A 23161-nucleotide genomic window follows, 5' to 3' on the forward strand; every position below is an offset into this window, starting at 1 on the left:
CCAACCTCACTGTACATTTATTATAGGTTAGCCATCTTTAATAAAATGGAAAAGAAACGCAATTTAAAACGTTGCTTCTAACTTGGCCTCAATTTGTCGACTGCGCAATGCATATTGTTGCACTTGCCACTCTTGCCACCCAGAGAGGCAACGATTGGGGAGCGCTGGCTGAGCTCTCTCTTTCTCTCTTTAGCTTTTAGTACAGTTTGGCATTTTTAGATCCTATTAATATTATTAAACAAGTAAGATTACTCGACTGCGATATACCCTGTTAAATATATTCTCATTTCTCATTCTTATGGTAGGCACATCAATTTATATATATTTCTTATGTTGATGAAATTTGTCCAGTTGATCAAAAATATGGTATATATATTGGCAGGCTCTGCGGCTGTTATTGCTATAGGAAATCGATATGTATCGACTTTCGCCAAATGGAAACAATTATCGATAAACTGAAAAGTAAACTTGATCTGTGCGGGCTATTCGATAACATACTCGTATATTCCAAATTTGATGTCTCTGAGATCCGACAGATCCTGAACAAGAGTATATGTATACTTCATACCCTACCAATTTCTAAATATAAAAGTAGAGTTGCCATCAGGAACTGAAGTCAAACGGTTCCGTACTTCATTAGAATACGTCAATTAAACAATTTGAATACATCTTTTATTCGTTATTCATTCACTTTAATAAATTAAATATATTTGTATTACAAAACGGAATTGTTTTTATTTTGGGCATGGTGAAAAATTAGCGTTCAGTTTTTGTATTTTTTTGTTGCCAAATAGATTGAATAAATAATAATAAATAAATAAATTAGCGCAAGCAATAAAGTACTTAGTTCAATACTAGTACTAACTAACTAACTAGCTCCTGATACCGTTTGCTCCTGCTCCTGCTCCTGTTTCTGCTCCTGTTTCTGCTCCTGTTTCTGCTCCTGGCCACAGCTCAACGTCGATACAAAAGAGTATTTACAGTGTTGGCCTTGCTGAGATATATGTTGGCTTAGTTGAAGAACTCCAGGATGCCATTGAGCAACTCGTAGGCAAAGCCGCCCTCGGTTTCGGCGGCCGCCTCTGTGGCTGCCTTCTTCTTCTTCTTGTTCTTTTTCGCCTTCTTCGACTTCTTCACCTTGGTGGCGGTGGCCGTGGTGCCCTCGACACCAGATGGCGCTGCAGTCGCAGCTGGAACAGGCGACTCCTCGTCAGCAACGGTCGCAACATCAGCAGCAGCAGTTCCAGAATCGTCCTTGCTCTGAACTGCATCCATTATCTCAACGTGCTCGCGAGTCGTCTGATCAGCAATGGGCGTGGCAGCAGCAGCAGCAGCAGCATCAGCAGCAGCAGCAATTGGTTTCTTGGCGGGCTTCTCATCATCGTCGTCGTCGAGCTCGTCGAGCAGACCGCCCAGGCTGAAGGCGCCGTAGTCAGCATCCTCGGGCGCTGCGGTGTCATCGTCATCGACATAGTCTTCGGCATCGTCGTCCTCTGCCGAGGGTTCGGCTTCGTCATCACCATCATCATAGTCATCCTCGTCCTCATCATCGTCATCGTCGCCGCCAGCTAGAATCGTTGCACAAGAGTCAGTTGAGTTGCACAATGGGAGTGCGTTGGCAACTTACCGCCAAAACCAAAGATATCGTCGTCATCCTCATCCGCCGGCTTCTTGACCTTGGTGGGCAGCGGCTCGGGGTCGGCGACACGCAGTCCCTCCGAACCGAACTTGAAGCAGGAGACGGGCAGTTGTCCCTCGATTTCGTCCTCGGAACGCAGCTCGAAGGCAAGGCACGCCTTGAAGTTTTCCTTGGCCCGCGACAGACCGTAGACGCGTCCGCAGAACTTGGAATAGCCGCCGGGCATTCCCACGCAGATGGGACGCGCCCGCTTGCTGGAGATGCGACGCGAGGCGAGAGTGATGTCGCCAAATTTCAGGGAGACGCTCATCTCGTCATTGCCCAGATACGCGATCTTGGCACAGCCCGGCCCGCTGGGCAGCAGCGGCAATCCAAACTTGCGGCAACAGTCGCAATGCGATTCCGAGCACTTGCAGAAGCGACTAATTGGATTCTTGTCCGCATCCGCCTGTGGCTTTGTCGGCTTTGGCTTCGACGCTGGCTTCGCTGGCGATGCTGCCTCCACCACAGCAGTCTCTGGTGCTTCGGCAGCTGATGCCGCTGATGCTGCTGCTGATGCTGCTGGAGCTGAAGCAGCAGCTGCTGCTGCATCGATGCTGGCAATTTCATTGGCGCTCTCATCGAGAACAGCGTCGACCATTGGGGCCACAGCGGCGCTGACATCGCTGCCATCCAGCTTCTGGGGCTCGGGCGGTGCCACATCGGGATCGATCTCCTCTGGCGGCAGATCGAGCTGCTTGAAATTCTCCGAGATCTTATCGGTCCGCCGATGCACCGTCTTCCCCTCCGTCGCTAGCAGCGTACCGCTGACCAGCATCAGCAACAGCAGCGAACCGATCTTGTTGCTCATCTTCAACTGCAAAGAAATCGGAACAATAAATAAATAGTAATACATAAGTATGTATTTATGTATTTATGTATTTATGTGCTACATCGAAAGTGTCTTGTATTGAAAAACAAACACAATCGAAGAGGGGGCAGGGGCGTGTGGGTGTTTGTAGCCATTGGTTCATTTAGCACGCAATTTAATACTTAATCCGAATCGCAGGTTTCACCCAGCCCCAGAGTCGTCGAGACAAAGTATTCCCAAAGTCAACAAGACACAACAAAAAAATTGCTTTCAAGAGGCGCCCGATTTAATTTCACCGTTCGGTTTCGGCCTTTTTTTATGTTATATTGCTGGTTTTTTTTTTTGGTAAGTTTCGCGTGAGCTGACGAAAGAAATGAATTTAAATAAATATTGACATAATTTCTACCACTTGCTATCCGTTTCTTTCTTTCTCTCTGTCTTTCTTTCTTTCTTTTTTTGTCAACGAGCCGTGCGAAATGAGCAAAAGAAAAAAAGTGTTGCACGAATTTCAACGTAAACAAATTAACAGCAGCGCCATCTGACGGTTGGCGGCCGCGAAAATCAAAGTTTGAAAACGCTTGGGGGAAAAATAAAAACAAAAATAAAAAATGCCGAGTGTAAAATGCGTATGCAAACAGCGCAACGAAACCCAAATGACAAAAGGCCAGAAACAAAGCACAAAGCTGACCAAAAGCGAGAGTGAAATCTCAAAAGACCAACTACAAAAACAGCAGCAACAGCAACAAGTTGAGTGGAACCGGCCCCGGGACCAAAGTTATTTAATTGACTATTGATTTGGGCTACGGTCTGTTAGAATGCCCCCCCTCAAGCAGCACACTCGCAGGGCAGATGGAATTTTTTTTTCTTTTTTTTTCTTTTTTCGGGAGGCGATTTTTTTGTGTAACTATTTGGTTTATCGCCCGCTTTGTGCGCTGGCAAAGTGAAATTTTAGCTATTGACTCATTGAATCTGTCCAATGGATGGATGGATCATCAGGTCTTCGAGTGGACCTGCGGGGGGTGCCAAAGGCGTCGTAATGAACCTCTCGGTTACTTCTTCGGCTTCTTCTTTTACTTCGATTTTGTACTTTTTCTTTTTGGCCTCAGCATTGATCTCGCTTTCAGTGGCTTTGGCGATTGCCAGAGGGAGAAAGCATCAATTCAATATGAATGAATGAACGGTGATTAGCCGTTGAAAAATCTACAAAATATATTCCAAATTTGAGACCTTGGGTGGGCTTCCCCAGCCTCAAGCAAGATACAAATGTGAAAATGTAATTATGATGATGAATTTCAATGAATTTCACTTTCAAAAATGTTATTATACTCCTTCAGAATTCAATGAGAACATAATAATATTGTATAAATTTCATTTCATTAAAATGTTAAGGAAAACGGTTCTTCATAAATATGTATTTATTGTGTAGAGAGAGAGAGAGAGAGAGAGAGATCCAGTGAACCCAGATAATCAGTTTGCATCTTATCAAATTCAAATCAAATTGTGTTCGTTCAAGGCACCGAATATCCTTGGACTTTCTGCAGTGTTTTCTACACAAATGTGCAGATTTTTTATTACGTTTGGATTGCAAATCAATTAATTTTTTTGCAGACTGAAATTGAAACTGAAAGAGTAGCAATTAAGTCAGGATTTTCAATATTGTTGCATATTTATATATTTGATTTCTTTATAAATTTATATGTCATATTAAATTTAAATGTGCATGCATTTTAGATATAGCAGATTTAATAGTTTATATTTATTTTTGTCGCTTGTGTCCTCAAATAAAGTTATTCATATCAAAACTGAACATGAATATGTTAAGGGTCAAAGCTGAAAGGTTAGACAAAATGTAAACGTTCATTTCGAAGGGGAATTGCAATTAAACACTTTTTGATAGTTGTAGACTTCTAATGTCTGCAATTGTTTTAATCAATGAATTAAATTTTAATTGTTACTCTACTTGTAAAGTACTATTAATTTCAAAAGATATTGTTACTTCTTGGTAAAAACACTTTCATGGTATTCTGTGTAGTTGTTCGCCTCCTTTTGGCCATGTCAAGGCGGAGCTGTGCTAACAATAATTATGGTAACTCAATTATGTGGAATGACCTTTCATTTGGGCAACAACAAAAACCATAACAATTACAACAACAACAAGAGTTGCAGACAGCAGTAATTGGTAACCCAATTATTGTCGTTTTTGTTGATTGTTTGCCTTTTTGGCCATGTCAACTTATGAGTGGATAGAAAGTATGTGACCAAATGTGGCAGCAGCAACAACAGCAACAGGGGGGCACAAGGGGCAGCCTAACAATTAACTCTGAAATGGTCAGTGGGTGGTGGGCGGTGGGTGAGTGGGTGGTGCATTGGTATTTCTTCTGCTTTTGCTTGTCTACCCTCCACTTGAGCACTGAAAATGGGTAAATTGGGTATAATGAAGTGGTGCAAAAGTAAAAACATTTATTGATTCTTGATCAGCATGAACATTTACTTTCATCGACTGCTTCCTTCGTAATATCGATTAAAATCGCTTATCGATTGCGACAATTTTAAAGAGCATGTTTAATTGCCTGACGTAATATTAATCAGCTGTAAGATCGGTTGAGTAACACGCGGGTAAATCGTAATTTCACACACACACACACACACACATCTTGTTTGTTAAATATTTGAATGCAGGGTATCTGCCAGTGAATCATTGTCGACTGGAGCACTCTTTGCCATTGTGCTTGGTGTTGCTGGCTGCACTTTATCTATATAAACTATTTTGGCAAATTTGGCTCCAGCTGTGCCCCCAAAATTGGTTCGACAGTTTCGTCTTTGTCTTCTTCTTGACATCATTTCACTGGCATTCCAATACGTAACGAGCTTCCACACACACACTTACACACACACACACACACACACACTGATACTGAACTCAACTCGAGTCTGAGTGTGAGTGTGAGTGGGAATGCGAGTGTATTCACATTCATATTCATATTCAGAGATTCATTTGCATTTGCCGCATTTGGATAAACAACAACAACAACAAGAACAACAGCAACAACAATAACAAGACGAATGTGTTTTTTGTTGTTGGGCGCATATTTTCTATTTTTGTCAATAATTTATAACGGTTGTGAAAAGATATTAGCATTAATTAATTATTAAAAGCATAGGAAAATAGAAAGTGAGCAACAACAAACACTTCTATCAAAATTATCATATCAGACATGCGTTGAGCTGGGGAACTGGGAAACTGGGCAACTGGGCAACTCGATATCATCGAAATCGAAATCAAAAACACCAAAAAAAAACAACAAAAAAAAAACAAAAAACAAAACTGTTAATTATGCATCTGCGGCGCCGTTAAGCGAAAGTGTTGAGCTCTTTGTTATATTTTTTTTTACATCCGTATAAATATTTTTCGTTGCGCATCTTTGAAAGATTGCGCGAAAAATTTCTTTTCATTTTTTTGTTTCTCTCTATTTTTTTTTTGCCAGCTGCTTCAATCAAATGAGTCGACGTCGCTGATTACGGCACAAATGCTTCGATTATGCTAAGCAGCTCCGACATACTTTTACATCCTTCAATGGTTTATATAACACACACACACACAGACACACACACACACACACACACATGTACATAAGAGCAATTTGCATAATTCACGTCTCACTTTCTTCGACCGAAAAGAAAAAATACAACACACAACTGGGGAAAACGTAATTGATGCGAGGCTTCCGTAATACATTCCACAAATGACGATGTCAGAAGTCAGTCTAGGCCGCATAATATTAAGGTTAAGTTGGCCAAGTAACGCCCTGTTGACTGCCAGACAAGCGAAACCAGCGTATGTGTTTGCCTTCATTTCCCTCCATTTCCATTCCCCCCTCGCATTTCTTAATTTTCGCCACAGTTTGATGAATGAACGTACTTAATTCAGCCATTTGTCATTAGTCATTAGCTGTTAGCCTGCTTAAGTTAGTCGGGCCAACTAAGTGGTCAACTTTTCAATGCCAATCAAGTTAAATGGCTCATATTAAAGTAGTTTTTACATCTGAAAGTACAGTGGTAATCGTAGGCCTCTTTCCAGAATTGCATTCCACGGCCAAATCAAATTCAGTTCAACTGGCGTTTTTCAAGTGCTTCTCAATTTTCTCTGATTTTTCTACAAAAATCTTTCCAAATTAGTCCATAAACATCGGTAATTCGAAATCATTTTGCGTTGGACAAAGTAAAACTTTCAGAATCTTCAAAAAATGCATGAATACGTAAAGTACACTCAGAAAAAAGTTTACCCTGATGTTTTTGGAAAATCGCTTCGAAAACTAGACAGTTTTGAATGTTGTAAAATTAAAAACGCTTCTTTTTATATTTTCTATTAAGGAAAGTATTTATTATTAAAAAGGGAAATGTCTCTTTCTAAAATGCAATAAAGAAATGTACAATTTTGTTCCTTTTTGTATTGTTTTAATATGCTTTTCAAATATAAGGTTTTTCCTTGGCGCCAAAAAAATGGCGATATTTGTAGTGAGAAACTTGAAACTAGTAAAAGTAGCAATCTCATCTTTTGTTAACGTACTAAACCAAAAATAATGCATGTGGATAAGTTGCATGCGAGAGCGAAAGGACATTGCTGCCAGCCAAAGAAAAGAAAGAAGAAGCAGGAAAAAAAGAGAGTAGATCAATTTGAGAAACAGATGTTAAAGTAGAAAGTAAAACGGGTGCCAAATTCAAATAAATTCAACAAAAAGAACAACAACAAGAATAAGATGAAGGTGAAGATGAATATGAAGAAGAAGAACAGTACCAACGAATGTTAAGAAGAAAACCAACCAGAAACGGGCGCTGCCAGCATTGGCGACGCAAACGCAAACGTCGACGTCAACGGCGACAGCGACGCAAACTGGTTGACACAATTTCTCGGCGACTTTTACGTGCATTGGTCTTTGCTGGCTTTGCTTTTGGGTTTCCTGCTCATCATTGGCTTTGGCCGTCGTCGTCATTGCTTTTGGCCAAGTTAAGTGTTGGCCGCATTTCGCATTTCAACAACAACAACAACAAATGAAAACAAAATTTAAAGGTGCCTCTTCCCCCCAAAAGTCTCATTTGGTTCACCTTCTCTTTCAAAGTCTTCTTCTTAATTACCTATTTACACGTGGGTTATCCTGCGGGCTTAGCACCAACAACAGCAGCAACAACAAGCACTTTGATTTAGATACAACAAAAAAAAAGCAATGTGTTCACAGCAATATAACGGTAAAGTCGAACCAAAAAAAAAATATTTATATATATAAATTTGGATCGGCGCGCGATTAATGGAAGCAAACGTTTGACTGAGAGTGCCAGGTGAAGCTTAAAGAGTGATCTCAACGTTTGAAGACGCGAAACACAACTGCGCTAAGAAAACGACATCGAGTCGAGTTATTGGCAATTCGATCGACGAACGGCCGAGCAGCCGAACAGACGAACCGACGAGCAGACGAACTTCAACGAAGTTGTAGACAGCTGAGCGCGGCTTTCTATTTGATTCGAACGTGTTGGCACCTGTTTGGCCTAACGACGGCGCACTATGCGCACGTACACCTATACACGTACATGCATGCATACATATGCATATGCATGCGTGTGTGTGTGCATACGTGTGCGTGTGATTTTGTCGCCCTCTGAATTTAACGGGAGACAACAGCATCACAACTTACGACGAGATCGAGATCGACATGTTCGTTCGGCTTCGCTGCGCATAATTAACTTTGGATCGAACGAACTGTAATTCGTGCCACTCGGCAAATGAGTCCAACTCTCTTCCTAGTGTTCGTCTGCTTCTTCTTATTATTATTATTCGTCTTCTTCTTGTGCTTGATTTTTTTTCTCTTATTTACATATGCATGAAATCATATTCATTGTCTAGTTCCTTGTGACTCATCCAGACGCACCCTGGAAACCTTGAGGCGACACCAGTTGACTGCCCCTTCGAAACAAAGCAGTTGATCATCCACTTGGTGTTCAGACGTGACGCACATACTAATAAGCTGTAATAACTTTGATTGAGAGTCTGATTACTGTGAAGAATTCATCTTTATATATTATATACATATATATTTTTTTTCATATATTTTTCATATATCCAAATCGAAAAGTCAAAATTTTACACTGTTTTCGATTCAGAATTTAAAAAAATTCCTTCTTTTATGTGTTGGAAAAAAAAATTAAATAAAACTTGGATAACTAGCAGCAAACCGATTCTAAAGTGGTTTAAGGACCATTCCCTTTAATATCCTGCATAGTCGCCCGATCTAACCTTCAACATCAGCCAGACGTTAAAAGAGCAAAGTCTAAAGCCAAATCACTGAATTATGTAGAGCTTTTGGTCTGTAGCTTTGTAGTCGTGGATCTGGCGATACTCAAGATCAGATTCGATATATATATATCGAAGTTGGCTGGATAGCTGCCATTGGAACTGTTCTTGACTTGGGGGCATGAATCAAAGCTTTCCACACCCATAACTTTGTCAAAACTGAGCCGATTTTCAAAAGCAATGTCTTTTCGAGCAAAGATGGAAACTGCATTTCAATTTGGATACATTATACCCTGTAAAAATATTGACCAATTGACGATAGTCCAGACCTTTGCATAAAACTAGGATATAAGACTATGGCACAACTTAGATATTCTAAAACAGATTGGTTTATTTTCACAATATGATAAGTTGATATACAGACATACATACATATATATATATATTTATATATATATATAGATATATTTAATGCGCAGCTGTATGTTCGAAAGAATTAACAATTGTTTTATTGTATATATATATTTATATGTATGGTAGATGTTAAACCGAGCTCGGAATGGGAATGGGAATCTAGCCTCCCCTTTGGGGTAGCATTGCACTTCACATAAAAAAAAAATATTTGAATAGAAATGAAAAGATTGCGCGTGCGGTGCGTCATAGTGTCGTGTGACTGTGACGACAACAACAACAACAACAGCAACAGGAGCAGTTGCAACAATAATTGTATTGGAATAATACTCGGAAAGAAGAATACATTTACAGTAGTAGCAGTATCATATAATATACACACTCACTTTAACAATTGCATAACAGGGAAACAAAAAAAAAATTATAATAATAATAATAATAATACAATTATGTTAACGACACGCGACACGAAAAAGGAAAATTGCATTTAAAAATTATTTATATGTGTGAAGAAGCGAAACGGGGGGGAAACGTGGAAACTGTGATCACTGATCGATCGGTGACCGGTGATTAGTGCTGGAATATGGTAATATAGTTGTCGATCTTGGCGCGATGCTTCTGGGCAACGCACTCGGCGATCCAGACAATGTTGCGGCACTCCTGCTCCTTCAGCTTGAGGTATGCGTAGAAAACGCCAAAGTGGAACTGTTGCAAGAACGCGAACACATTCAAATGCACCTCGTGTTCAAAGAACTTATCCTCCAGCGTCTTGTCGCCCGGATTATTGCCGGATGCATCAAACAGTGCCGCATATTCCGCATAATACTCGGCGACGGTCTTCACCTGCTCGTAATCATCGGCACGGGCCAAGGCGGCCAATCCATCGGGATACATCTTGCCGCAGTTGGGATACAGCTTGGCCCGATCATCCTTGGACAGCTCCGTGCCGAACGAGTTGATCGTAATGATGATGGCACGGCGATCAGCCTCAAACTAACCCAAACAGAAATTGCATTTTTAAAATGACCATCAAGCCACAAATTGAGTTTAACTTACAGCCAAGATTTCGCACATAACGTCGGCTGTGGAGCCGCCCATATTCTTGCAGAAGTTGTAGAACGCCTCCAGATAGGCCTTGTACAGCGTGTTGCGAATGATCTCGATGTTCATCTCATCGAGATCCTGCTCCGAAATGCAATCGACAAAGAATGGGGCGAGCGGTGTGTCCACCAGGACAGCGTTGTAGAGCTCGGCGGGCGTCGAAGCGACATGGATGGCCTCCATCTGCTCGAAACTGCCCAGCGGATGGCACTTGGGTATCAGCTCCGAGATGGGTCGCTGATGCAGTGTGCCCGTTATCAGCAATATGATATTATCAATCATATAACCATACGTGATGAAGTCCAAAAAATTGGATAACGGCTCCACGGCATGATTCCGCATATGCTGGAACTCAATCACCAGCTTCTCGCGCAGCTTATCATCGATGACGGAGACGGACAGCGGCGATGGTTCGTTCGCCAGGAAGCTGCCATAATCTGTCCCCTGCAGATGCAGCTTCAGATCTGCGGGCAAAGCGTACAAATTATGATATATATATATAAAAATTGTCTATATCTGAACAGTAAAATAGTTGTGTGCAGACTGCTCTTAAAGTTGATTTGCAATTGCAATTGTGATCCTTACCAGTCCTTTACTGGATATATTCTACTAGCTCATTTTTCACTCACTAATCGAACTGTTCTTGCGGTTACAATATTCCCTAAAAGTATCACTTTTAGTCAAATAACACCAGACCAGATTATGGATTATCGATTAACACTTGCTGATGAAGTTTTCGGGAATCAATGTTATATTTTTCCGACTGACTTTTGTAAAGCAATAACAAGCCTCTAATACAATGAAATATATATACATAATCAAAACATATCTTGTGCAGCCAAAAATCAATATGGAAATTAAAGTATTCTAAACTTTATGCAACTCGCAACTATTTTGGCAATTGCAGCTCAATATGGAAATGTGAGAAAAAGGCGTAAATATTTATCACTTGTGATTTTCATTAGGAATTAAGCATGTCGCCAATAGATAAAATATATTGTATTTTGTGCACATGATATTTAAATTTGTTCTTTTTAAATTCACACCTATTTGTGTGGCCAGGTGTGTGAGTGTGTTGGATGATGTTTTACTGGAATCTATGCATATATATCAAATAAATGTCTGCCTCATTATGTGGCGTAAACTGATAAATCACAAGGCAAGCTTATACACACACACAGCACACACACACACACACACACACACGCACTGATAGCAGCAGCTTGTCATGTTTTGCTTGTCATGTGACTCTGACTGTGACTGCGACTTGCTCACCTTCGAGTGTCTCGCACTGGACGAGATTGAGATAATCGGCCTGCTTGAGGATGCCGCACTTGAAGCCACGGCAGAGGCCCTCCAAGTAGCCGTTGTCCACGTTGAACATGAATCCAGAGCTATCCATTATTATGGTCAATGAGTCCAAAACACGCACACAACAACAACAAAAAAGAGAAACACACACAGCACACAGGAAGAAAAAAAAAGACGATTGCTAGTTGCTGGTTGGTGCTTTTTTGTACAGTTTTAGCACTTGTTGCGGCCTCTGTGTGTGTGTTTTTTGTTCGTCTGTTGGCTAAAACGGAACTTTTGGCAACGCAGCTCAGCGGAAAATGCAACCTTTATTTTTCTGCTCTATCGATCGACAAGTCATATGATTTTAGCTCTTCTTCTTCCTCTCCGTTTTCGCTTTTTTTCAGCACTAAAAATGCCATATGTCAAATGACCTGCAGTGCTGCCAACTCGTGCGTGCAAGCTGGCAACGCGACCCGACGCGCGCTCGCCCAGTTGGCAACGCGACACGCGCGCGCACTGCTGGCAACGCCAACGCCATCCAGCCCTGGTAACAAGCAGCTCTGCTGCGTTGGCATACATGGCCACACTGAATTTGAAATTTCAAATGCAAGGCGCGCTGAATTTGAATTTGAAATTTAAACGAATCATATTTGAAACCATTTCGAATTTTGAATACTGAACTTGAATAGCATAATTTATGTGCGAGTAATTAAATGAGAACAATACAGATATAGATAAAGACATAGACACAGATATATATGTGTGGATATAGCTATAGATATGGATACAGATATCTATTGATATTTAAGCATCTTTCGCTGCTGGGCTTTCTGGGTGAGAATCACGTTCCCGTCGTAGTTCGTATAGAAGTGGGCGAACCACATAAAGACTAGCATGTCGACGAACATTATGCTAGCAAAGAGGAAGAACTCGCTGGCCTGCGACTCGAAGAACTTCAGTTCCGCAATGATGACCACAATCACATTGCCAAAGGCGACGGTTAAAAGCCAGCCAGCCTGCAGCAGGGATTTCATGCTTGGCGGTGCCTGAGCGTAGGAGAACTCCAGACCCGTCACCGAGAACATCACCTCGCCGAGTGTCATCACCACATACTGTGGCATCAGCCACAACATGCTCATCGAGTTGGGCTCGGTCACCTCGAAGATCCGCGAAACGAATCCCTGTGTGCTGTTCTGGGCAATGACTAGGGCATAGACGCCACCTGGTCGCAGCCGCTGCTGATGGATGAGCTGGCCGCCGGTGAATACCTCGTATTCGACGGTGCTCAGCTCGTGCAGATCCTGACTGCGAGCGGGCACCTCCAGCACTGTATGGCCCTTTCGAAGTTCGCGCCACACGATGCGACTGCTTGCTGGCAGATTGGCCAGATTGCGGACCAAGGCCAGCGATTTGTTTGACTTCTCCAGCTCATCGATGTACCAGATGTCTCGGGCACTCGAGCGCAGGAACAGGCTATGCGCGTTCGCCTCGCTTAGGTTGTGCTTGGTGACCCCATTAAACTGTTGACATCCTGATGGAGTGTGTAGTGGAGTGAATCAATCACTCATCAATCATCACTCATCAATCATCACTCGGCTACTTACCCGCTGTGAGGCTGTGGATGCTGTACTCGAGCGTGAAGCTGCCGTCTTTGGTGGCCACATTGCCACTCGAGTAGGAGTCGATGCCACGCAGCGTGAAATTCCTGCCCAGCGGTGGCAAGTTGCTGCTCACCCGATAATCGCAACCGACCATGCCGCTAAATACACGCACCTGGGTGCTGCCCATCTTGGGCACAACGGGGTAGGTGCGCTGCAAGCAGAGGTTCCTGTGTGGTTACCCTACTTAGCCATCAATCTTATCAATCAATCATTTCAGTTGCCATTCAATCAATCGGATACAAACTCACTTTTCTCGCTGTGCATTGATCGACAATCTTTCAGTCAGTCAGTCAGTCAATCATTTAGAGAGTCAATCAATCTCACATATATGCATATCTGGGATTTTCTTTAAATCATGCTCAAGCATGTAAATTTAAAATCAGTTTTCTGTCAATCAGTCAGTCAATCAATCAATCAATCATTTAGTCAGTCAATCAATCTGATATACATTTATAGTTCTTTTGGGGGCTTAGCAAACCATGCTACATCCTGTAAATCGATATCAGTCAATCAATCAATCATCTAGTCTGTCAATCAATCTGATATATAGCTGTGAACCTTTAAACATAATCTGGTCTTTTTCAAACCTTTGCTCAAACATTTAATGCTAAGTTAAGTTTTTCTTCCTGAACATTGATCAACAATCTTTCAGTCAGTCAATCAATAAATCATTTAATCAGGCAATCAGTCTGTGTAACTGAAAAAGTATCTTTGTTTTTCTTCACAGCATGCGAAAACATCTACAATCTAAACTCAGTTTCAACAATCTATCAGTCAGCCAATCAATCCATCAATCAATCAGTCAATCAATTACGATACGTTACCTGTTGCGATTATTTGAATTCCGAAAGCTTTAAAAACTACTTATAAGAGTTGTGCTAATATCAAGTGTAGTTTTTTTTTTTGCTCAAGATGCAGAAAGCAGATAACATTTAGATAAGATAACGACAAAGAGAGCGAGAGAGCGAGAGAGAGAGATAGAGAGATAGAGAGAGAGAGAGAGAGAGAGAGAGATAGGGAGAAAGACAAAAACAAATGCAAATACGATTATAATTTTCATTTATTTGAATAATATTTAGATTAGTTAAAACATATGTCTTGGCATATTAAACAACGTCCGACCCGACATCAATCCGTGAATCCGAAGATTCCCCGTTCGCTGACCCGGGCAGAGGAGCACACTTACATTGTAAATGGACAATGGACAATGGACAATTGACAATGAATACAAAGTACATGTATGAATTATCGTAGGGAGGATTGTGGGGATTTCTTTCTTTCCTTTTTTGTTTTGTTTTTTTTTTTTAATATATAATACACAACATTGGCAGGAGGCGGAAGACACACATAGAGAGAGAGAGAGAGAGGAAGAGAGAGAGAGAGGAAGGGGATCGTGTGTCTACTCATCAATCTCCTTGCCCTTGTTATCGATGCCCTTATCGAGCTGTTCGATCTGGCGATCCGCATTGCTATCGTCGCCATTGGTCAAAGGCTCAATCTCTTCGGGCTTGTTGGGATCATTTGGCTTGTAGTTGTAGGCCATGAACATGAACACCAGCATATCGACGAACATGAGGCCCGCAAAGAGGAAGAACTCGCTGGCCTGCGACTCGAAGAGAGCCGCCTCAGCAATGATGACCACAATCACATTGCCAAAGGCAACAGTTAGAAGCCAGCAAGCCTGCAGCACCGACTTCATGCTGGCCGGTGCCTGGGCGTAGGAGAACTCCAGACCCGTCACCGAGAACATCACCTCGCCGAGTGTCATCACCACATACTGCGGTATCAGCCACAACATGTTCATCGAGTTGGGCTCGGTCACCTCGATCAGTTCGAGTTTCGCATATCCACCGTTGGGCAGCTCGTTCACGAGCAGGGTATAGACACCGCCGGTGCGCACACTGACCTTGCCCAGGGAGTAATTGTCAATGGACACATCGTAGTCGCTGGAACTCACTTTTAGCAGCTTTGTCTCGTTGGCATTGAACTCGTAACGCCCACTTTTGGAGCTCCACACAATTTCGCGATACTGCTGCACATTGCCAATGTTACGGACCAATGGATAACCCTCGGACGGCTTGTTCACAAAGTCCGTCTCCCAGAAGACAGCGTTGGTATCATTGCGCCCGTTGAGGAATAGCGACCACGCCTTCTTATCGGTTAGCGTATGTGTCTGCTCCGCATACGACTTGCACGCAGGATCTGTAGTCGAGATCGAATACTTCAAATCGAAGCTGCCGGGCACATAGACATCCTTCTTCGTGTAGGCGCTGTACGGCTCAACTTTGAAGCTCGCCAGGCCGTCGATGTTGGTGGCGAAGTTGTAGACGCAGTTGTCCGAGTTGAAGACACGCAACTGGGCATTCTGGCCGTAGGGTAAGGCGGGGTAGGTTTTCTAACCGTGCAAATAGACGAGTGCGTGCGGAAGAGAGGGAGAGAAAGAGGGACGAGAGCAAGAAGAGAGAGAAGAAAAACAAATAAAAATAATATTGCAGTAAAAAAGCGGTGCATTGTGTGCAACAAAGGGACGAGTTGAGACAAGACAAGCAAAGACAACACAAAACAAGACAATCGGGGGCGGGCGACACTCTCCGGTTGCAACTCACCTCCAAGTTGAGTTCGACAATGCCGGAAATGATGAAAGCAATGCCAGCCAAAATGCCACCCATTGTCAGCTTCTGCAGTGGACGACGGATGCCGATGAGGCTCAGTGCCGGATAGAAGGCCAAATCGTACAGAGGTATAAAGGCGAGAATCAGCAACGGATTGAGCACTTGCAATTGATCCGGTTTTAAGTCCCATGAACCCATATTGCCATCCATGCGTGTCGCCTGGAACGTCCAGCGGGAGCCCTGCTGATCGAACAGCGCCCAGAAGACGGGCAGCGGCAAATATAGGAAGAGGACACGCATCAGCACCTTCACATCGGCGATCCGTTGGCGTTCGTATTTGTGATCGGCATAGTCGAGCCAGTGTTCGCGCGGATTGGTCTTCTTCTCCCGGCACTTGGTCGTTATTGCCGTCCAGATGGTCCCGCTCACCTCCACAACCATATTGCCAGCCGGTGGCTTAATCTTGTACAATGGCCGGCCAAGTACAAAGACTACCACAGAGATAATCATCAATATGGCGGGCACACCGAACGCGAGCGGATAACAGTTGATGTCATCAAAACAGTGGACATCTTCGCGGAGAATCGGTGTCACCGTCGTCGAGATCAGTGAGCCTGCATTGATCGCAAAATAGAAGAGGGAAAAGAACGAGGTGATCTGCTTGAGCTGCTCCGGCACCTTGAACTGATCACCGCCAAAGGCCGATACGCACGGCTTTATGCCACCGGAGCCGAGTGCGATCAACGCCAGGCCCAATATGGTGAACGTTTCCATTGGTAAGTTAAGTGGCCCAATTGCGCCCAGTGTCAGCAGGACCGATCCGCAAATGTAAACAATCGATAAATACAAAATCGTCTTGAATTTGCCCAGCCAGGAGTCCGAGATAATTGCACCAAAGACGCACAGAAAGTAGACGAACATCGTGAAGATGTGGAACACCACCGTTGCCGTATCGTCCGAGTAGCCCAGTTTGCGACTCAGATACAGCACCAGGACGGCTAATGGAATGCAGGGATTAGCATTGATATTAAGAATATTGATTCTGATTCAACTTCTACTTACTGCGCATGCCGTAATAGTTGAAACGCTCGCAGAACTCATTGCTGATGATGAAGAACACCGACTTGGGATACGGCAGTTTCTACAGATGATGGCCAGGATTGGAGATCAGAGATCACAGATTAGAGAGAGAGAGAGAGTTAAGTCGAGTTGAGTATTGTTGTATTTACCTTTTGCTGGCCCTCCGTTTCGGCAACATTATCAAACTTCTTCGTATCCGCCAGATCCATGCCATTTTTCATGGGCTTGGAATCTCGACTGGGTTCTGGATCGTCTGCCAGTTTGGTGGCTGCCATCAGAGCTGTGCCATTTGTTGCTGCCGACTGTTCCGCGTTGGCTGCTTCATCTGTTTGAGTTGTTTGATTAGTGGCCAGCTCGTCTGTGGTATCCACCGGCGCTGACTTTGCCTCCACGGACTCACTGCCTGCCTCAGCAGGCTTTATATCTGCAAGGAAGCAGCAATTATGCGGGATTAGTTGGTATCCATTTGGATGATGTACTTGAGTGTTAGCACCTAGAAGCGGTACGCTTTCGTGCGGCGTTGTCATTGTCACTGCGACACTGATTTCGGCACTGATCTTGATCCCCCATTTCATCATATCTCTAAACAGATCGCTACCGAATTGGAATGCGATTCATAAATCTTGAAGCATTAGACGTGATCCAAGCTCCATAAATGTGCTGCTGTGTGTACCATAACTAGATAAGATATCTAGATATAAATGGACATGTCTGCAATGCATCCATAATGACAACATGACACACATATGGGCATCATCATGTCTACGCCCATGCAAATGTAGCCCTGCCGCTCGTCGAGTTGCATAGCAGTTAGCATTTAATGCATACACTTGAAAAAATATCGCCTGCAATTTGTATTTAGAAAATCTCTCTGATTTTTAGAAATACATTCTAATTATGAGAAAACATTTTTCCAATATTAGAAAGCCTTGCGCTAAGTGGACCATCCCAAAAAGATTCTTTTATTGTATTTTTTAGAAATATTTTCTATTTTATTTATATTCGAATAATAATAAGAATAAAGGCAATTCAGGAAAAATCCTCTTTTAGATAGCCACTCAATTTAACAAATTCACTTTCTGATTAATAAGGTGAGGAAACGTTGGCGCATTCCTTTTGTTTTGGGTGCAGGAAGTGGCCTCAATACTGATTACTGATTATAATTAGACATTTTACTTTTCGTTGCATAACAGAGCTTCACAAAATAGTAGTCAATAAAAATGCCATATCGCAGTTATAAAGTGAGCCGAGTCTAGACTCGGGAATGCATTCAATTCCCTGTTTCTAATTTATTGGGAGGCCTTTCTTCTTGCCCCACCACCTCCGCACTACATATGTATACATTTGTGGTATTCTCGGGCAGTCTTATCACATTTGTTGGTAGTAGTCAGGTATCGCATTGCGGCAGCCTTTTGAAGTCGGTCGCCAGTAACGGCAATTTGCAGCTATCAAGCTAATTTTGCCTAAAAATTTAAATTAAAATAAAAACAGAAATAGAAACAGAAACATGCGCAAATGTTGAATGTTGAATGTCGAATGTCGAATGCCTATCGACACGGACATCAAACAGCGACTACTTTTATGGCCCTATGCGAATCACAATCAACGCCACACATATTCGCACTCATTCATATTCATTCATTCATTCATTCATCGATCAAGTGCCCTAAACTGATGTATGTCAATGCCAGTTTAGCAGTTCAATTTTAGTCGTATACCCTGAATCCATTTCAAATAGGTAAAACGGAGTTGCCCAATTACCTTGTGTAGCAGACTAAAGGAAACATGTCCGATCCCATTAAGTATATATATTCTTGATAAACATAAGCAGTCGAGTCGATTTAGCTATCTCCGTCAGTCTACCTGCATAGGCGGGATGATCTTAAAAACTATATCAGCCAGAGACATCTTTGGAATATATATTCCCGTATACCACAACCAATTCAAATCGATTTCCGATAGTAACAAAAATGAGACAATTGTAATAATATAGCCAACAGTTGGTACAATATATCATATTGCAAAAACTACTCTCAGCAAGTCTACTAAATATTATTCAGGGTATCTCCTAGTCGAGCTCTCTCAACTAGGGCACTCTAACTAGTTAGACGGGTAACTGAAAGACATCGATAAATATATAGGAAAGTTTTGATTCGGTCTCTCCATGGACGCATAACTCTGGCTCTTTTAGTCTCAGACAGACTGATAGACATTGCTAGCTCGACACCTGATCTAGAATATATTTATACATATATATATAATATGCATACTTTATGTCTGTTGCATACTTAATTATAAACTATATTTAATTGGTTCAGGGTATAACAACAAAATGTTCAGCTTGTTGCACTTATTTAAGTGTACACTCAGAAAAAAATCCAATGGAAATTTAGAAATTCTTATGTACTTTTGGCGGTAACTTATTATTCAGATAGTATTTTTCTAAAATCCAGTGTTTAAATTTCAAGATACTTTTTCAAATGTGTTAAAGCAGCTCTAAAATTAACAAAAAAAAACTTTTTTGCTTATATTATTAATATATAAATTTGTATTTTAAAATTTCACTTATACAAAATATAATTTAGATTGAAGAAAACTTGACTTGTTTCATAATATTCGAAAGGATTTTGTCTAAAAATTGTCAGAGCGATTTTTATTTTCAGGCGACTAATATATATATATATATATATATTTATACATATATGTAATACGCACGATTCTTTTATATTCCTTTATGGGGATTGATATCGGTATTTCAATGCGATTAGCAACATGATCGAGTCTGGGTCGTAAATCGTTTGACTCTAATGGGAATACCCATTGCAAATTTGTTATTTGGCTAATCAGTGTGATGATGGTGGTGGTTATCACCGATCTATTGACTATAGAAATGGCAGTTGGCCGTTGTTGAACAGCGCTAACTGATTTATAAGCGATTAAACCGGCGCTTTTTGTGCTTTCTGCGATATTTATGGTTTACGATAAGACAACAAGAACGGCTCCCTTATGCATTTTATAGCCGGACATATTTTACCACTCAACAGAAACAGCAACAGCATCGGTAACAGCAATAGCAACAGCAATGGCAAATTTTCCATAAAGTTGAATGAATTTGACACAATTTTAAAGTTGTTATTTGCTGTAGATACACGCACTGGTATCTATCAGATACTCATGTACATGCCACTGTGATTGCCTGCTTGCCGTTAATTAAAGGGGTCCAAAAAAGTTATTGGCAAAGAGTGTTGCTGCTGCTGCTGCTGCTGCTGTTGTTGCTGCTGCTGCTGTTGCTGTTCTTGCTGTGCAATTAGTGGTTGTACACTATGCAACATGGTTTGTCGGTTGCTTGGCAAAGTTCTCAAAATTCAATTATCGACTCCAGCGACTCATCGCTCCCCCCCACCGACCACAAGGCCACGAATACTAACAGGTAGCTAGAGCTACCTATGGCAACTGGGCAACAGGTAGCTTCCACAACATATAATAGCTGAATGCAGCTCTCAGCTCTCAGCTCCCACCACTCAGTCACTATCTGCCCCCAGCTCTCCGACCTCAGCACTCATCTGTCAGCTCTCGGCAATGATTCAGCTTAGATTGCAATTAGTCATGCAGCAAATTAAATTCGTTTTGAGTGCTGGGGAGAAATAAATTTAACTATTAAATATATGTGATTTATAAGTTGTACTTTCCTTATTACTACGTAAACAACGCTTAACAATTTTTGGTCTGATTGAATGTTTTTTTACATTTTGATTTTTATACCCCTGGTTTTATTATATTTTAATTTAAAAACTCGCTTTTAATTTTTATTTTACATTTATATTTTATCTTGTTTTTTTTTTTTACAAATTGCGGACAATAAATAAATAAATAATACAAATATGCAAATGCGTTTAGTTTGTCATTGGCTCATTTTCAACCGCTTCACAGTTGGCAATAGTTGGCATGCGATCTGCGTATTAACCAAGTTTGGCAATGCCATTCGAACCAGGCCTAAACCAGGCCAGCGACAACCAAAACACTTGAGCACCCTTATCGCCCTGATAAGATTAGCTTGAATAAAGATTTAGTGCACTAGTACACGCTTAAAGAGTTCTTGGAATGTGCACACATATGTATATATATCAATACCTAATCGCCAATTGTTAGTTCGTGATGATTAAAAAACATCGTTTCTCTAATCTTAACTCATTGACTTTCGTACAGAGTGTATTTGGCTGTCAACAAATCAAAAAAAATGATATCTCGCCCTTTGAGTTATATGCACATATATCTATAATGTGTATGTTTGACAACTTTGCAATACTGCGATTACGGTAAATTGTAGTTTGAGTGTTGCTCAGCATCAAATTATCGCTTTGGCATATTGCCTTTTGGGGGAATAATTTAATTGCTCAACAATTAGTTTCGCGTTTTTTTTTATAGGGGAACCCTTTTTGCTTATGATGCGCTGAAGTGGCTCTTATCTTATACATAAAATGGTTTAATGTGAATAAGTACCGTTTTCATTGTCCGTCATTTTTGTTGGCTAATGGGTTGTAATCACTTCACATCCGTTGTGCGACACTTGAAATCGAAGAGAAGAAAGAGAAATCAGAACACTATCGTATTATATTCATTTCCAGTCAGTTGGAATAAGCACTTTAAAAATAAAAATTCAATTATACGTTGAAAAAAAAAGGAGAACAAAAACGATAACATTTATTTTTGAGTTCATTTAAAATTGTTTGCAAAAATGTAAAATTCACCGACTTGGAATAATTTATTTTATTGTTGTAGTTAGCACGTCAAGCCACGCCAAGTCAAGTGCAAAGCACTCAAAAAACAAAAACAAAAATAAGAATAATATTTTAAAAAAATACAAAAAATACACAAAATGGCAGCTGACTTGACTTGAGTTGACTTAATGTGAAAAATATGAACATCGTTATTTACAATATTCAATTGAGTCAAGAAACTCACATTAAAACATTTAACAACATAAAAAAAAGCGCGCACACACACACAGATAAAAGCGGTAGGGGATTTTGTTGCAGTTGTAAACAACCGGAATGGATGAACGTTAAACCGATGCGCGTCCAATTCTGCCAACGGCAATCAACTGACTGATGTCCGATGCGTGTAAGTCAACTAAGAAGCCGCCGTCAGTAGTGAGCCGAACAACGACGCCAACGACGACGGCAACGGCGACGGCATCGGCTTCGACAACGACAACAACAACAACAGTCACGAAGGGGATGATGACGACGCTTATTAACTGTTATTGCCTATTGGCTATGTTATTGGCTCTCCGCTGCGACTGCGCGCGTGCCGTGTGAACGCGTCGCAGCAGCTTGTAGACGAATTGTGTCCATTCTATTAGCTCGACTCTAATCGCGGGTCGAGCGATCAGGCGCAACAGCCACTCGATGGCCAACACAGCGCGAGGGTGTTCAGATTAGCCCCGTGCGGTTAGCACGACTGGCAGTTACCCTGTAAGCAGCGTTTACCGTTCAATTAAAAGTAGCATGCGAAATGGATGGTTAAGAAAAACGTTGTCTGTTTGACTGTGTGGCATAAGGATCAGAGAGCTGCGTCGATCATGATCGATAACCAGTCTTCGGATTTGTTCGATCAAGTTCGAATCGGCTTCGGGCTCGTGATGTGATTGTTCGCAAATGATCGAACAAAAGGGAATATGCAAACGAGCGAGAATATGCAATCTTTTCTTCGCATGGCACAGTCTACGAGGCTGGGTAACGGTAATAAAAGGCTCTCTCTGACTCAAAATAATCAGAACGAACGCTCTCTTCGCTGCTTCACACTGATAAGTATGCTGCGCAGGCAATTTACAAGATATCGAAAAACAAGTAATCGAGGGTAGGATTTCTATGTGCTAAGCAAAAAAAAGTTTACATCAATTAAGTCGGAGATATATCGTATCGAGTTTACTACACATTTGAACACAACTACATGATACCCTTCTTTTTCTATTGAATGAGTTCAGGGCATAATAAAGCTTATCAGCTTATCGCAGTTGAAGTATTTACGAACACGCGTCCTTCGCACTTTATGCAATAATATATGGCCTGGCATATATATACCTATACATGTATATGTACAAATATCGGCATCTGTATTATTGACTGGCCAATTGGCTGTAGTAGGTAGTGTAGTCCAGGGTGCACCAGTAAACAGGGCCTGCCGGAGCTTGTTATCTGTGCAATCTGGCAAACAGCAGCCAGCCCTTGT

General features: G+C 41.7%; 4 protein-coding genes across 5 annotated transcripts; all 4 read right to left on the bottom strand.

Moving 5' to 3' along the window:
- Positions 1–680: 680 nt before the first annotated feature.
- LOC6569341 lies at positions 681–7833 on the bottom strand. 2 transcript variants are annotated; one of them, XM_032741332.1, is made up of 3 exons: positions 7623–7833; positions 1628–2495; positions 681–1568 (listed from the first exon to the last, which is right to left on the bottom strand). In XM_032741332.1, exons 2-3 carry the CDS (start codon positions 2487–2489, stop codon positions 1012–1014), a joined length of 1419 nt encoding a protein of 472 aa, XP_032597223.1. In that variant the 5' UTR covers positions 2490–2495; positions 7623–7833; the 3' UTR covers positions 681–1011. The 2 variants fall into 2 exon arrangements, with proteins under 2 accessions (XP_032597223.1, XP_032597222.1); XM_032741331.1 differs by lacking the exon at positions 7623–7833 and adding an exon at positions 2672–2845.
- Positions 7834–9138: 1305 nt separating this feature from the next.
- Positions 9139–11980, bottom strand: LOC6569342 (V-type proton ATPase subunit d 1). Its single transcript, XM_001995684.3, has 3 exons — positions 11560–11980; positions 10240–10748; positions 9139–10176 (listed from the first exon to the last, which is right to left on the bottom strand). Exons 1-3 carry the CDS (start codon positions 11684–11686, stop codon positions 9754–9756), a joined length of 1059 nt encoding a protein of 352 aa, XP_001995720.1. The 5' UTR covers positions 11687–11980; the 3' UTR covers positions 9139–9753.
- Positions 11981–12282: 302 nt separating this feature from the next.
- Positions 12283–13381, bottom strand: LOC6569343 (peptide transporter family 1). Its single transcript, XM_001995685.2, has 2 exons — positions 13182–13381; positions 12283–13108 (listed from the first exon to the last, which is right to left on the bottom strand). Exons 1-2 carry the CDS (start codon positions 13363–13365, stop codon positions 12372–12374), a joined length of 921 nt encoding a protein of 306 aa, XP_001995721.1. The 5' UTR covers positions 13366–13381; the 3' UTR covers positions 12283–12371.
- An 899-nt stretch (positions 13382–14280) lies between these two features.
- On the bottom strand, positions 14281–22296 carry LOC6569344 (peptide transporter family 1). Its single transcript, XM_032741274.1, has 6 exons — positions 21893–22296; positions 21431–21496; positions 17080–17354; positions 16913–16991; positions 15845–16848; positions 14281–15633 (listed from the first exon to the last, which is right to left on the bottom strand). The coding sequence occupies exons 2-6, from the start codon at positions 21447–21449 to the stop codon at positions 14638–14640; spliced, it is 2373 nt and encodes a 790-aa protein (XP_032597165.1). The 5' UTR covers positions 21450–21496; positions 21893–22296; the 3' UTR covers positions 14281–14637.
- Positions 22297–23161: the final 865 nt, after the last annotated feature.

Source organism: Drosophila grimshawi, unplaced genomic scaffold, assembly GCF_018153295.1.
Source record: "Drosophila grimshawi isolate 15287-2541.00 unplaced genomic scaffold, ASM1815329v1 contig_848, whole genome shotgun sequence".
NCBI classification, from domain to species: Eukaryota; Metazoa; Arthropoda; class Insecta; order Diptera; family Drosophilidae; genus Drosophila; species Drosophila grimshawi.

Excerpts from the sequence above, each read along its gene's own strand:
- LOC6569343 (XM_001995685.2), bottom strand. The coding sequence starts at position 13,365 with ATGGGCAGCACCCAGGTGCGTGTATTTAGCGGCATGGTCGGTTGCGAT. Across the intron at positions 13,109-13,181 it reads CATCCACAGCCTCACAGCGG|GATGTCAACAGTTTAATGGG; the intron begins GTAAGTAGCCGA and ends ACACTCCATCAG.
- LOC6569342 (XM_001995684.3), bottom strand. The coding sequence starts at position 11,686 with ATGGATAGCTCTGGATTCATGTTCAACGTGGACAACGGCTACTTGGAG. Across the intron at positions 10,749-11,559 it reads CCAGTGCGAGACACTCGAAG|ATCTGAAGCTGCATCTGCAG; the intron begins GTGAGCAAGTCG and ends CTTTGCCCGCAG. Across the intron at positions 10,177-10,239 it reads TTATGTGCGAAATCTTGGCT|TTTGAGGCTGATCGCCGTGC; the intron begins GTAAGTTAAACT and ends TGTTTGGGTTAG.
- LOC6569341 (XM_032741332.1), bottom strand. The coding sequence starts at position 2,489 with ATGAGCAACAAGATCGGTTCGCTGCTGTTGCTGATGCTGGTCAGCGGT. Across the intron at positions 1,569-1,627 it reads CGATATCTTTGGTTTTGGCG|CTGGCGGCGACGATGACGAT; the intron begins GTAAGTTGCCAA and ends CAACGATTCTAG.
- LOC6569344 (XM_032741274.1), bottom strand. Across the intron at positions 16,992-17,079 it reads AAACGGAGGGCCAGCAAAAG|AAACTGCCGTATCCCAAGTC; the intron begins GTAAATACAACA and ends CATCATCTGTAG. Across the intron at positions 16,849-16,912 it reads CAACTATTACGGCATGCGCA|CCGTCCTGGTGCTGTATCTG; the intron begins GTAAGTAGAAGT and ends GCATTCCATTAG.